The sequence below is a fragment of the Corapipo altera genome, unplaced genomic scaffold, assembly GCF_003945725.1.
Source record: "Corapipo altera isolate COAL_440 unplaced genomic scaffold, ASM394572v1 1, whole genome shotgun sequence".
NCBI lineage: Eukaryota > Metazoa > Chordata > Aves > Passeriformes > Pipridae > Corapipo > Corapipo altera.
The window spans coordinates 27,907,099-27,922,709 of NW_020884873.1; the positions used below are offsets into that span (position 1 = coordinate 27,907,099).

The following is a 15,611-nucleotide window of genomic DNA, read 5'->3' on the forward strand; positions in this document are numbered from 1 at the left end:
TGTGTTAAACAATTCTTTGACTGGAAACGTCTATTTTGTAAGCAGTGGGTGTCTTATATACGTTAAAAGGGCATCTATCTAGTAACTCAGGCTTCCAAGAGAAATAAAATGGTCCAGTTAAGGCTGAAGCATTACTGTATGGCTTAGAAACTGAAACACAGGAGTTGGACTTCGATAATCCTTGTGGATCCCTTCCAACTCAGGATATTCTATGATTCTGTGAAATGCCTTGTTTTAAATCATTACTGTATCCTGCTTGGCAATCAGTGCCCAACCTCGGGTGCCCCTCCCAGCCTAGCTTGCCTTCCCTTAGGGAACAGCCCCACTCCTGCCACTCCCTGACTACTTCAGCCTAACTGGGGCTTCCATATGACTTAGGGGTTTAAAGAAGAAGTTTCAATTCTCTCTATAACCAACAGAAAGAGAAGACATCCCCATGAGCCAGCTCAGGGGCTCCAACTCAGATGCCTAAAGTAAAGGCTATTATCATTCTCCCCGAGTACATCGTTATACCACGGTACAATCCTAGTTTCCAGGAAAAAAGATCAAGTACATTTTGTAGAACAAATGATATTTGTAGAATTTCAGATATTTCTAAAAGATATTCCATTATAGAACTGTTACTCACCACAGTAAGAAATATGAGATCTGAAGTCAATGATGACCCCGTGCTTGCCACAGACGTAAGCATAGTGAGCCAAAGCATTACACAAACAGCTGCTCCCACATTTGCACGCGTCGAAGCGGCACAGCTGGTAGTACAACCCTGGACTGATGTAGGCATGGCAGGGAGCAAAAATGTCTTGATTGATGATATCACAGTGAGATGCATACTCAGCTAAGACAAGATGACATTGTTTTAGCCAGATCCATTTTAATTTAACAGTTAGTCAAATGAATAGCACAGAATATTAAAACCAAATACAGTCAGCTGTGCAATAAAAACTTGCATACAATGCCTTTCTGTAAAATTCTATAGTTTAAAACTGATATTATAAGCAACTCCCTCAACAATAAACTCCACTTAAGATAAAAATAACTATACTTAAACAGTTATGCCTTCTTCTAATAGTACAGGAAATTTAAATGGCAAAATAATATATTTCAAAAGAGTAGTTAGAAGAGTCCTTCAAAGCTTGGAATATGTTTCTTTGTACTTGACATTCCATTTAGCTTTAAAATCAACAATGGTCATATACTTTTTAGTGTGTGGACTCAGGAAGTATTACAAACTAGAGCTTGAGGGCACGCAAACCCCAAGTTGGCCATATATTTTCTAGCACCAGCAAACCCTCCTCTGACCACTGAGGTGTACTACCATCACAAGTGTTGGAATATTTAAGGAACACCACTAGTGTGGATCATATTTAAGCCACTTTTGCTCTAAAAGAGTGTCCCTACCCTTCAGACTCTGTTCATTTCCACATACACACAGTGGTACAAGGATTTCACATTTTACAGAGTCTCTCAGAAAACTAGATCCAAGGCCTGAACTTGACTTGGTTGAAAATTAACCAGACAAAATAAGTAAACAAACAAACAAACAATCATTGATTTTTAGTTTCATCAGATCAAGATCATCATAGACCTGGAAAAGATGCTTGTGCTTGTAGCATAGGGTGGATTACTTTATTCTCCACTGCTTTTTCCCAGTGATTATTACAGAATTGTAGGGAAATTCAGGCTGGAAAGGACCCTCAGAAGGTCATGTTGTCCACCCTCCTGCTCTAAGCAGCTTACATTTATGTCAAACTCCACTTTCACTGAGGCAGCACATAACTGAAGGTGAGGCATGAAGGATCTTGGGAAGAGCTAACTTAGCTGAGACATACTGCTTTAGAAGACAGACAATGTGGAAGGCATAAAAAGTCTGAGAATGCTGCACATTGTTAGAGGTTTAAGGTTATTCTAGGCTTGCTCCCACAGGCTCTAAATATGGATAAATCACACATCTTTAGTAAGGTCTTATGTCTGAAACATTAAAAACATTAGACTACATTCTCTCAGAATTGGCCACTACAGCCTACCCATTGTCTTCATTAATTGAAAAGGACAGCAATGCAAAAAGGAGACAGTGAAAGTTCAACAGAAACCATAGGCATGTCAACCAGCCAAAACTAAATCTTTGCTCAGGCTCTCAGTTTATTGCTTCAGTTTTTCTCAGAGAACATAGATGGAGAATAAGGAAATTCTTAATGCAACAAGCATGGAGAAGCCAAAGACAGGACTTTTAACACTTTCTTCTGTACTTTCTTGTTGATCTACAAACATACATCTACAAATATCTTTCCTCTCGACTGGCATAATTTACATAATTCTGTCTAGCAGTCTGCATGTGTATTAGACAGCAGAATTTAGTAATCGCGGCCAGTAAACCCAGCACTAAATTATCAACTAGCTTGTATTTATCAAGTACTTGCTTCATTTTACATGCCATATGTATGGAAAGAATGGTCTTTGAAAAAAAAAAAGAGAGAAATAGTGCACACCTAAAACTGAAGTGAAATACATATATGTGCAACTTCTTCACAGAGAAAACAAAAAATGTCCCATAATAATAAGATACACCTAATCCCAGACTCCCATGTGAAAACACACCATTTTGCTGATTAACGTTACAGGGATCAACCACAGGAATATTGATAGGCACGGAGCAAGCTGAGGAAATTTTCCATGCATTGGCATGAAGTTGTGGGGTTCCTTCAATCATCCCTGCTGGAGACCTGGAAGGAAAAGATCAACACTGCAAGCATCCTGCTGACCTGAGGGACTACATGAGCAAGGATGCAAGTACATTAAAAAGGCTTAGATGCATAGTCACATTGAACAATCAGCATGCCAGAAGAATTTCCACCTGTGAGGTATAAAAGAAGAGAGGGCATGTGAAACTTCTTCCTCAATGTTTTAGTCATGTGAAAACAATCTTACACGAAAAGTCTGCCTTCACTTAGGTTTAATTTAAGTACTCTGAAATTAGTTGGAGGAGACATTAACAAGAGGAGATTTGGCCTTTATTAAAGTATGTAAATGGAGTGACCTGTTAGCCAATTTTGGTGTTCTATAGCGGGGCTGTTTGCATTTTGATGCTGGCTTGCACCAAGTGTTTCAGAAGCATTTATTATTGCTAGATAAGTTTTGTGACATTATAGCTTGAGGAACTTTGGAGGAAATAAGGTAAAAGAATAAGAAAAGTGTGCCCTTCTAATTAAAATATTCCTGTAGTTCAGAATTACATATCTTTTACACTGGAAATTGATGTGGAGGAAAAAAATCAAGCAGAAGTAAGTGTGAACTATGTGAGGATGATACAAGTAGTATCACCCACTCTTTTTCTCAGTGCTCATGTATTTGCTTCTGAAGACAAGGGAGCATCCAGGAAGGGAAATGTGCATTCAAGCAATATCATCATCCCTTACCTTCAATAAATAATACAGTAGTTTTCTATAATTACTTAGCAAAACATCTTAGAATGCCTGAATTTATGACTTTCAGATTTTAAAAAGTGACTACCATTTTAATTAAGAGATTTTTTATGGGTTAGTTTAATAATGTTTGAGTATGTCAATGAAATTAAATAATCTGATGATTATGTTCAACAAAACTTTTCACTTGTTATTAAACACAGTCTAAACGCACAACATGCAACTTACAGAAAATCATCTCTTAAATTCCCATTGTATGTTCCACATAGTCCTAATGTTCTTCTTTTCCATCTGACATCAACTTGAACATAGATCCTCTCTCCATCTTTAGCAAACAGTATCTTCAAACCAAAACTAGTTTTCAGTTGAACAAAGAAAGAGGATATATTCTGAATTTCAATAGCCCCTGAACATAGCAAAAGAAAAAGAAAACAAAGTCACTGAAATCTAACATCCAGATTGCACTGGTTTATCCATTAAAAAAAAAAGATTTTGAAAACTCAGAAATAAAATGAGAAACTATGTACAACCTCACCACCAGCCAAATATCCATAACCACTTTGTATCTGAGCTTATTTCCATTAACAACAGAAATCAGGAATTGCAATTACTGTCAACAGTAAAAAATGTCTCACCTTTCTGTACCTGTGAGTTATCTAGGAACCACATTTGCTTTTTATTTTTTTTTTAGAAGAAAACATTGCAAATGCAAGCCTCTGGCTCATTTCTTAGTCTCCAGGGATATTATAAAATTAATTAACAGGTATCTGTGAAGTGTAATCTTTAGATAGAAGGTTCTCTCTACCTCTATTGATATGACATCAGTATAGCTCCTTACTTGGACTGTATGAGCCCCTATCAAATTCTCAGCTTTCCTTCCCAGCAAATCCATTACGTGAGGAAATGGAAATTTCACAGTCACAGCATTCATTTGCTACCATTGTCAGGTTACTTGCAGCTGTAGGTTAAAAGTGGATCTACCTTCACAAGCAGCCTCTATGCATGCACACATACATTCTTAGGTGCATAAACTGAGAAAAGGAAGATAAAATACTTAAGTATGTTCTTAGTCAATGAGACTTACTGGATACACCCAATTATCAAGCATGTGACACCAAAAGATTTGTCATAGATTATATTTGTTGCAGACTATGGAGAGAGACAAAAAAGTGAGTAGGGACTGATTCAAAAGAAATAAAATGAAATTACCAAAGAAATTAGGAAGCAGAACTGTCAACATAACAGAAGGCATAGTAAGCTATTTAACTCATTGGCATAGGAAGCCTTGAATGCCAAAAGCAGAACTGTGATCTTAAAAATTCAATGAAGAAAGAACATAGCTGCAACCACCAGCACAGAACTCCCTAAACTCTGTTTTTCTGGAGTCTGGAAAAGGGCTTTAATCCCACTTTACTTATTCAGAAAGAGACTAAAAATCCAGTAACTGGTTCACTATAATTTACAAAATTTAACAATATTATTTTTACCTTCAGTACCTAATTGTATAACATGTTTTTAAGGCCAATTTATTTTACTATCCTTTTCAAAAAGGTGAAGTAACCTGTCCGAAATCACAATATAAGTCAGCACTGATATCCATGTAGATTCCATGGAGCACAGGGATTCTATTCCATGCTATTTATTTTGAAAACCTTTAAACAAGCTAGACCTTAACATCAGCATCGAGGTGATTTCCAACCTCTCTTCACCTTCTCTCTTTTTCTTACCTCCTTCCCCCTAAACACAAACAAAACAAGTGGAAATTCTAGGTACTATGCAAGATAAGAAATGCAAAGAAATAAAGGCATAATGAAGGACTGTTTCACAGATTTTCAAAGTACATTTCTATAATTATTACTAAAGTCCTGTGAAGTAATTGTACACTTCATAAGTTAGGTTTGAAGAAATTCCCTTTTCATAGACAGATATTATTTAAAAGTTTTGGAGAATACGAGAGACAGAATGTGAACCCTGGTAAAATTCTTCTCTATGCACTTCTTACCATTGAGGTTAAAAACTTGATTAGAGACAGTTTGGACTTGACCATATCTTGTGAGAGTTACTTGTTTCCTCACATCATCTTCAAGAACTAGTGTTATAGACTCAATGCAGGTGTGGTCAAAGTTCTAAGTAGAAACAAGTTTCACCATCAGAAACAGACAATGAAATTAACACTACCGTAGAAAACAAAACCAAACAAACAGGGGAAAAAAACATCTGTATAGACAGAAAATAACAGAACTGTCATTAGGCAAATCAGTTGTAAACTATCAAAGTATTAAACTGGCAGTCTAGTAGTAAGTGGACAGATGTCCCCAAGTACTATTACTGTGTTCAACATGCCATACTTGCATGGTCACCCAGGGTACAGCTCATTGGTGGGTTAAACAGTGTTCAAGCCAGAGTCCGATTCCATTTATATCAAGTTGGTGCAATCGGACCACAAATGCGGCAATGCAGGAAAAAGAAACTCTTGCACACATGAAGGTGCTTCCCATTTAGCAATGTAGTGATGATCCTTGATTATAGACCAGAAGGATATAAATTCTGCAGAATTATATTACAGTAATTGATAAATATCTATCTACATCATTTAGTATGCAATCCAAGCAAAATTTATGAACCTAAATACAGGACCAAAAGGTGACATATAATTAGGTTAAACTAACTGTCTTATGCTCCCCAGGGGCCCCTCTGTTTTCATCAAAAAACTTTTCAAGGTGCCTAGAGTTGTGCAAACAGTTGTTTCCAGTGGCACCCTTGTCTCTCAGTGGCTACCTAACTAACCATTCCATGCTTGAGGCCACCTGAAATGCAGAAACAGTAGTCTCAACACCTATGCAGAAGAAGGAGGTGCTTACAAAAAAGGCAGAGGCATCAGCTCATAGTCTAGCTTTTGAAGGGAAACAAGAGACAGCCCCAGGGCAGCTTCCATGTATTGCTACCTGTTGATGAGTTCAGACATACCTGCCCTCAGCACATGGCAGCTGTGAGTCACAGTTTCAGAGCCCCTTCTCCTGTGAGTCTAGGTGACTAACAGCATCATTAAATCCACTCTCACAAATAAGTACTTTTTATAAGCGCCTTTACTCCTAAAGCCTATTGTTGGATGCCTGTCAAAATACTTTCAAACAAATACATGTGGTGGCTTATCTCATTGATAGTTTTCTAAAAGGAATTGTTTCAACAAATTAAATATGTTATAATGTACCAAACAAAAATCTAAAGCTACCAAAAAAAAAAATCTCTTGCCTAACTAGTAGTGTATTAAACCTGCTCAGTGCTGCCAGCAGAAGCTTTTCCAAAGCCTAAGACTTTGTTGGTACCATAACTGAAGATGTTTATAGTTTTTTAATGTGCGTAAATTAATAACTCTTTAGACTTTAACCCTCTAAAGATGCAGTTGATTTTACAAAGGGAAATACAACTTGTAGCAATACAAACACTACTAAAATAAAAAAGCTGTTACATTGTTTCAGTTTATATTTGCTATTAAACATAACCAGCAGTTTACAGTAGAACTTACACAAAATTACCTGAAATATGGATGGATCCATTTGTTTCAACATTTCAAGAAAAATGTGGCTTACCTGTCCACAAGGTGCTTTCTGTAAAGTGATTGTGAATTTGCTTTTCCCACTGCCTTTTACCAAAATGTACTGGCAAATCCCAAGAAAGGTAAAATGACGACCATCAAATGTTGTGAAATGAGAGCTACCTGTGATGGAGCACTCAGCTTGAAAGAGAAAGAATAAACAAGAATGTTCACTTGCATAAGAATGTATCATTATTCTTTAAATTATGTAAGAGAGATAAAAAAGAAACTTTCTCCTTACTTCTAAGAATATAATCCAGGCTAACTTTAATCTGTCTAGCTATAACGGCATTTAAAAACAAGTATGCTAGAGACACCTATTTCCATCAGATACCATCTCATACTGCACACTCCAATGTGCAGCATCTTTTGGTTCTAACTAGGTGAGATGCCTTTGAGTTACAATTTCTCTAAAATACAAGAGATTTTTCCCTTTATTACAATTCAGAAATATCCTAGAATCTTCCTCTCAGCATCTTTTTCCACGACTGAGTGTGAAAGAGGACAAGCTTCGTTCTCCATCCTTCTAGGTACTATGGCACTGCTTGTTACCACAGGTAGGAAGAAGTTGCAGGTGTCTGTCATAAGGGGACATCTTTTTTTTTTTTCCAGCCCAAATCAGGAATGCACTGCTGAAGCAAGTCTCCAGCTCAACCCCCCTTACTGCACTCTTATTTATGCCACAGGGAAGCATCAAAGCACATGAACTAGATTTACTTTGGCTGCAGCTACTGCAGGAGGTGCTCTGTGGGAGCACATTTAACCTGCTCCTGCTACTAACATCAATTCAGTACCAGGCTAGAGCAGTCATAATTAACCCCCCACACATGCACACACAACACACACAAGGCATATGAAGCGGTTCTCAATGTCAACTGTTTTACACTACAGATCTATATTGCCAAGCCTTGTTTAGCAATTGTTAAGTCTTACTACCTCATACAGAGAAGGATCCTTAATTTGTAAAGAAAATATCTCTTTCACACAGTTCATAGTATAATAAGATGCAGAACTGTCAAGGGGGTTTCACTATGTGACTGCTGCATGTTCCTCTGTGTAACTCATTAGAGAGACATGCTATCTTTAAAGATAGGGATCATTATCCAAACATAAACTGCTGTTACAAGAGAGAAAATGCAGCACACTGAGCATCAGAATGATAGTTTTCTTATTACTTGCATTAACGTTGCACCTAGAAGTGAGGAGACCCTTATACCTGGCCTAGGTACTGCACATGCAGTAGAAATATACCACCTGTGACAAAGAACATTGAGCATAAACAGGAGATAGAAAACAAGAAGTGGATGTAGCACATTGAGGTAAGGCTGCAAGTGGGAAAACGTAGGATAAGTATGGTCAGGCTTCCCTCCAGTCGGCCCACTGCTACTCTCAATATCCATCTGCTTAATCTTCCTTCTTAAAGTAGCAGCCCAAACCTTGGATCACATTTGGTTCTGTTGTCTTCTGAAAAGTTTATCCTTTTTGTTGTGAGGAGAGAAAAGAATAATGAAATACAAATACCTGGGCAATCATGATCAGTGCAGTTCCAAACGCCACCAACACAAATACTAAAAAGAAAAATCACAAAACAGAATTTCAGTGTTCTGATCTTTAGCAAAAGAAGTAGTTTGAGTTAATACGCCTTGAATTCCCACTTTCCGTAGAATAGCCTGCTTATTTTAGTGATATACAGGGCTCAGACTGTAAAACAAGATACTATTATTTAAAATGTAAATGTGACTATGATGTTAAACTATGGACAGCAGTCACAGGGAGATGAAGCACAAAGGCTTTCACATACCAGTTGCTACATTCTTGTTCAATTTTTGAGCCTACAGGGAAAGCAGTTCCATGATAAGTACAAGGACAATTCGACAAAGAGATACATGTTCCATTTTCCATAATGAGACCTATTGGGAGAGAAGTGAATAAATGAGATAATAAACAAACTAACAAACTCCAGATCACTGCTCTTCCCCCACTGACATTTAAATCTGCCAGAAGGTGATCTCACCAGCCTTAGACAAGAAGCAGCAAAAACAGTCGCCCAGCCAGTGCAGAGAGCTCAGAGTGATGAGCTCAGAGTGAAGTTCTCTAAAAAGCAGTTGTCACTGTGAATCGTTGCTTTATGAAAAATGTCTGCTTTAAGCATGTAAAACTGTACAGACTCAAAAATGAAAAGATTCTAAAATCTCATTATCTTTAGTCCTTCTAAATAGGACTGTTCATAGTCTAGTCAATAATTTTTTTTGAGTACAGATCTCAGAAAGTTTGATGTCTTGTACAGAGCAAGACAAATTCTGTTCAAGTAAAATTTCTATAGATTTTGGAATAATTCAAATAAAGTGGACTAAATCTATGCAACATCTTATTGTAGGAAGCATTAGTAACGGCTCCAGATTGTAACTGGTATTGCAAGTTGACATACCTATGTATTCTAGAGAAATGTTTAGCATGCAATAAAAGGAAGAATTACAGTGACAATAATAACAGCTAGGGTAGAATTTACAATATTCATATTTTCAGGATTCAATTTTAAGCACGGTCTATTCGGACTTTATTATGATGTTGGGTACTAGCTTTACACGTATTTTTTCATGTAACATTGACAGTATTTACCATCTGGACAGTAACAGCCATCTAAACAGTGCAAGTTGCTGCCAAGACAATCTTTTTCAAATGTGCAGGTTGGTGGACAACAACTGATACAGTCACGGTGAACAAAGCTGTCTTCACACTTCTCAGCTAGAAAAAAAACCCCATGGTATATTGAACATTAGTGCAATTTTTTCTTTCCATGCTGGAAAATCCCCCTCTGTCAAAGAAACAGTTGTGCAGTGCTTCTGGTATAGGTAGTTAATCAGATAAAGTACAATGGATGTTTTGGAGGGGTTTTAACTGATGATCTATGGTGAACCTCTCAACAGTATTTAAGCCTTTCTTTACCAAATTCTTATACCACCCCTCCAAAATAAGTTATAATTTCTGTGACAGAGGAATATGTGCTCATATCTCAGCTAGTTCAAAGCCCTGTGCATGAGTTGCATAACTGAGCTGCAGTTGATGGGTGGTGGTGATAACTAGAAGGAGCTGGATTAACTAAGTTAATTCTGTTATAGCGCCAGTAGAGACTGAAAGGTCTTCTGGGACAAGGAGCAATAACAGATCTCCACAGATGTTTGTTCTTTGTCCTAGAATATTATCAGCACACATGACGTTTCTAGTAATCTGGACAAACAAGAATTTTGTATGGATCTAAATCATATCACAATGGAATTAAAATATTCTTCTAGCAAGTCATTGACTTCATTGTTTGCCAGCAATAGTGAAACTGGTGATCAGCTTCAGTATCAGATCTGAGTCCTGTAGTGACAAATGTTGGCAAGATGGAATTATTTTAAATTAATACATGTGATATCTCAAAAGTCATATAGAGTCTTACTACAAGCAGGAAAGTCATCCCTCCAGTCCCGCACCGGGGACCCAGCGTGAGAGCATGCTCTAGCGTACTCTGTCACTGCCCTGCAGTATGTTTCATCATCATCCACTCTGAAATGATAAAATAACAGAGTAATCATGGAACTCAAATCCCATCTACAAATTTCTGCCATGGGACATTGCACAGGATATTTCATACATAGCTGACACCACTTAGTCATAATGGCACACAGTGAAAATATAAAAAGGAACGAGCTGTACTGAATACACTGTTGTGTTTTTATCATTCGATCTCACAAAAAGTTGTTTCATTTTAATATTACCACAATGAGCAAAAACACTAATCTATTAAAGAAACAAAAAATAAAAATAAAAATGCTGTTTATGATGAAAGAGAAACAGGACCTCTTCTTGAAGACAATGGACAACTCAACAGTCTCAAGATCCCCAAGTCAGGCTCTGTCCCTCTTGCATGATGTAGAAACTCTGACCTACACTGACAAAAGACATTCTGATTCAAGAACTTCAAATTTCCAATTGCTTGTAAGATCGTTAACTTAGGTGAGAAGAACCCTGCTGGTGGACTCCTGACCTTGTGCTGAAGTGCTCAGAACCAGAAGCATTATCCACTGAATACTGTGGACAGGCTCAGGTATTTACAACACAACCTTGGGCAAAGTCAATATCTCTGCCTTAGTCTGTACAGAAGAAGCTTACAGTGCACTTTTACCAGGATCAGATAAAGAGACATTCATTAATGTTTAGATAAGTTCAGAATATATTCAAATGTAAGTCCAATACAGTGAAATATCACCAACCTTTTGTTACTGTGAAAGTCCAACAACTCACATCACTTACTGTGGGGGATTCGATGCCAATGTCATAACATGACATTTCTGTTATAAGCATGATTGAGACAGATCAACTGAGTTTGCCTTTCAGCATACAAGATCATGCTTCCAAAATTAATGGTCTTACAAATATGTTATATTGTGTTTGTATTCTGCTTTCAACACATCTGTTATCAAATCAAACAGCACTATACTCTTTGTTACAGTAATCAGTCTCTCCAGCTCTCCTTATCTAATCCAATTAAATGGGTCTTAGTAGAAAGAATACTTGGCATATACTATGGCCCCACAAAAAACTTCATAAACTGACTAAGCCACAAGAAGAGAGGCCTCTTTTACAAACAAAATAAGCCTAAATTAATGAGACACAGAAACTTCAAGGTTTTTAACATCCACACAGTTGACATCAACACACAGCAGCATTTTCACAAAAAATCCAATCCCTCTTAACATCACCATACTGATTCAATATCCTATTTGAAATTTGAAAATTTGCTTTTCATTATTCTTCAAGAGCCACAGTAAACTCCTGAGTTACAAAGAGACCATATAGAGGGAACTCAACTCTTCTCCAAATGAAATCAATGTACAGATCATAAACATTAGGAAGGACACTTTGGATATTTGCCAACAAACACAAAGTCTTCCATCTTAACTCTATGGTACCTCAGAATCCATCAAAAATGAACTAACAAGTTGTAATGGATTATACTGAGACATCTTTATGTTTCAACTTGAGATCCTTTCTGTGTGTTTTTGATTAAATTGATAATACTCTGAGAGGGTCATAATAGTATCTCGTAAAAATCATGCTATTTATGACAATTACTTCTTAATTTGAAAACCTTACTACAAAGGAAGTGGTACACTGCTCAGTTATCTATTCAATTACTGGACTACAAATTTAACTTGAATGACAAAACCTAATCAGAATTCTGGAGAGCTAAGGGAAAAATAACAGGTTGCATACAATGCCAGCAGCTGAGGGGGTGTGACTCCCACCAAAGCAAATGAGAGTTGAATTTCTTTTGACAACTCTGAATTTACATATGTAAAACCATTTTTTTAAAATTCTACTTGTTTGAACCATAGTGATTACTCATAAAAAAGAGTTCAACTGCATCAGGTCCAGCTCCTCCAGTATTATTGTTATTTCTCAGTAGCATCATCATGTATTTTTGGTTTGGGCCCTTCAGATACAGGTTTCAGGTTTTTTGTGATTAGCAGTTCATCTTTTGTCATTAGTTATTCTCCATGGATTTATCTTCCATTTATTTGTCTAGTATTTCCTTGAATACCTGTAAGCCCTTAGCAATCAAAATATCCCTTGGCGGGTTGGTTCTGTGCCCTTTGTTTCCACACTAAATCACCCCCTGAGAAAGCCCATCTCTTTCATTTTGAACTTAGTTCTTCTTAACTGACCTCAGCGTTGTTCCATTCTGGTCTCACACAAAAGCATGAGCATTCATTTCACATGTCAAAATTAAATACACAAGAACTCCAGCCTTACCTGCAAAGATCATTCATACAGCTTGCAATATAAGAATACGGATCTATACTTTCATGACAGCTGAGAAAAGGAAACTGTAGGAATATTTGGCATTTGAGGAATATGTCCTGTGCATTAAGAAGAATCAGTAAATGACAGTTAGCCAATATTTTCTGAACAGGCATCATTCTCTTTAGCCTTGTTTCCCTAATATAGGATCCCTTATATCCCCATTAAACTTCGAGAATCTTGCAGTCTCAATTTATTATTTTATCTCTTTTATTACTCTTCTTAAAATTTGCCCTCTCTGCCTAGGCATGCTGTTCCTGAACTATCTGGGATGAAAGAGTGCGAAATGAGAAAAAGAAGCACTTTGTGTCAGTGCAGGAGCTGATCATGCTATTTCTGCAGTATTTCACAATTCCCCAAATAATGAGGTGTAAGATGCCAGGACTGGAAACTGAACCCAAGTTTAATGTAGTAATGAAGAGCTCTGCCAGCAGACTGGTGCCACTTGGCACATCCTATCTGAGCCTTTGTACTTTTAAGCTAAATATATGAAGAACTCCCTACCAACAGCCCTGACCTGTGTCTTTCCTTTCTCAAAGCCTCAATGCATTTAAGACTTTTTTCAACCTGGTGTACATTGCTAGATTCTTGTACCATGAGTAGGCAGCAAATATTAAGAATATATATATGTGTGTATATATGTATAAAGCATGATTAATTTACCTCAGTGGATTCTCCATTAGCTGAGCAAGGACTGAAAAAATCTGAGGCAGTAGGTACACAAGCTACATCAGCTGAGGATTGCACAGCCCAACTATTTGCAAATTCAGCAATGTCTTCTGTATAATCACCTACTGCATGAAAACATTGGGAGAACAACAATGAAAAAGAAGTTGCCGACAAAAATACAAAAGATGTCTTTGAAATTTCTTATCATTTTTCAATGTATTCATAATCTCAATTACAAATGTTTTCAGAGTATGAATGGTGAAGAAAAATGTTATTTTTCTTTTTTTATTTCAGATTACATTTTATAATATATTTAAATAAAAACATTAAAAAACACATGACAAGGTGTTGGTTTGGGTTTCTGTAGGTGCCATTACTGATAATTTTATAACAAATATAGAAATTGTATATTTATTATAAAACAAATGTACAAGTATATTTGTATAACAAATAAAACTTGTATAACTTGTATAAGAAATATACAAGTGTAATGCATTGAATACTTAAGAAAAAATACATTTCTTTGAAACATTTAAGGCTTTCATCATGTTTCACAGAGGTCAGTTAGTGCTATAGCCCTACAACAAACATACCACAACACACCCAGCCCTCCTCACAGCATAAGCTTGGTAGAACTAATAAACATGACTAGAAGTCATGGCAACAGGTTAAGATACATGGACATACAAGAAGGTTGGCAGCAAAGAAATAGACCCAAATTTCCCATATATTTGCAGCAAGAGTTAAATATTGCATTTTCTCTACATTCTTTATTATGTTAAAAAGGGTATATTGCCTCTACCTTGAAGAACCTTATAATAATTAGTACCTATGCTATGGTTATCTATGTCTATGAATGGTTAGGAGATAGGATAATGAAATGAAATCAGCTAGAGGGTTTTTTTCACAGAGCTGTACTACTAGTTGTACTTCTAGCACAAGAAGTACAAAGTTGGACACTGCAGTGTGGAAAACCACAAAACATACTAATCGGATATGTATACTTAGATCTCCACAAATAAATAAAGATAAGATCCTAACCAGCTGTTTTACTTAAGAGTCAGAGAGCCTTAAAATATTTCTCCCTCTCTGTCAGAGTAGTTCTTTACGCAGAAAACCCTTCCCAAACATAAAAAGCTGGAGTTTGATCTAGAGGTAAATCTATTGACATGGCTCTGCTTCTACAAACATATTAAAATTATTTTATTTACATTTTAACATGGCTTGAAAAAAACTTCTAAGTCTTCAAGAAATACCACAAAATAAAATCATGGTCCTTGAAACAATTCTGTACACAGATACAGTCTTGCAATACAAAGATGGCATTAAAAATTAAGATAAGGAAACAGAAAAGGAGTTTGTTTTTAAACTGTGCTTTGAAATGGAGCATTATGTGCCTCTCAGCAATTTATTTATTTGAGCATTATATATAAAGAGCATTTGGACTCTGGAAGACTTAGGATAGATGTAAGAGATTCCTTTATACTACTGGGGGAAGTAGTTTAGCTGGAAGAGATAAATCATCACATCAAATGATTGATAAGATTTGGAAACTCTTAGAAAAATGTTGCAGCTTGGAAGTAATTTGAATTAGCAATGTATTGTTTTGAAGATCTCAGGACTTCATGCTTTGTATTTGCAGAGACAAGGCACCATGTGATTCAACTGGCTCAAGGTTAACATGATTCATGTGGCTCTCAATTGTACGCTACAATACTGCTATAATTTCTGATAAAGAAAAAAGCAAGAAGGAATGATGATGGCAGAGAGATGTAGCTCCGAAAATGAAGTAAGGTAAGAACTGCAAGTCTTTTACAAGAGATAATATATTTAAAGGTCCTGAAATTACTATTTTTTAGAGATCATGTGAATTCATTAATTCCACCAAATACCATTTTTCTCTATTATTAAACATCACCAGTTTAAACTGGTTATTAAACATACCATAGTCTGGTGTGCAGAAGTTATTGCACAAAACTTATTGCTCTCATTGCAGAAGTATGAGAAATTTATACTGGGCAGATTTTTAAAGATTATGCAAAGATATGTACACTGAGTCTTCCTTCACTAAGAAAGTT

The 15,611-nt window shown here is 36.5% G+C and overlaps 1 protein-coding gene across 1 annotated transcript in view; it reads right to left on the reverse strand.

The window, feature by feature from the left end:
- The window catches only part of OTOGL (otogelin like), an 89,208-nt gene that overhangs the window by 64,072 nt on the left and 9,525 nt on the right, over positions 1-15,611 (reverse strand). Inside the window, exons 7-17 of the mRNA XM_027666674.1 lie at positions 13,528-13,658; positions 12,817-12,923; positions 10,460-10,566; positions 9,637-9,762; positions 8,819-8,927; positions 8,539-8,585; positions 7,013-7,158; positions 5,425-5,548; positions 3,651-3,828; positions 2,599-2,723; positions 629-838 (exon numbers count right to left, since the gene is read on the reverse strand). Coding sequence (XP_027522475.1) covers positions 629-838; positions 2,599-2,723; positions 3,651-3,828; positions 5,425-5,548; positions 7,013-7,158; positions 8,539-8,585; positions 8,819-8,927; positions 9,637-9,762; positions 10,460-10,566; positions 12,817-12,923; positions 13,528-13,658 — 1,410 coding nt within the window. The remainder of the gene's footprint in view (positions 1-628; positions 839-2,598; positions 2,724-3,650; positions 3,829-5,424; positions 5,549-7,012; positions 7,159-8,538; positions 8,586-8,818; positions 8,928-9,636; positions 9,763-10,459; positions 10,567-12,816; positions 12,924-13,527; positions 13,659-15,611) is intronic.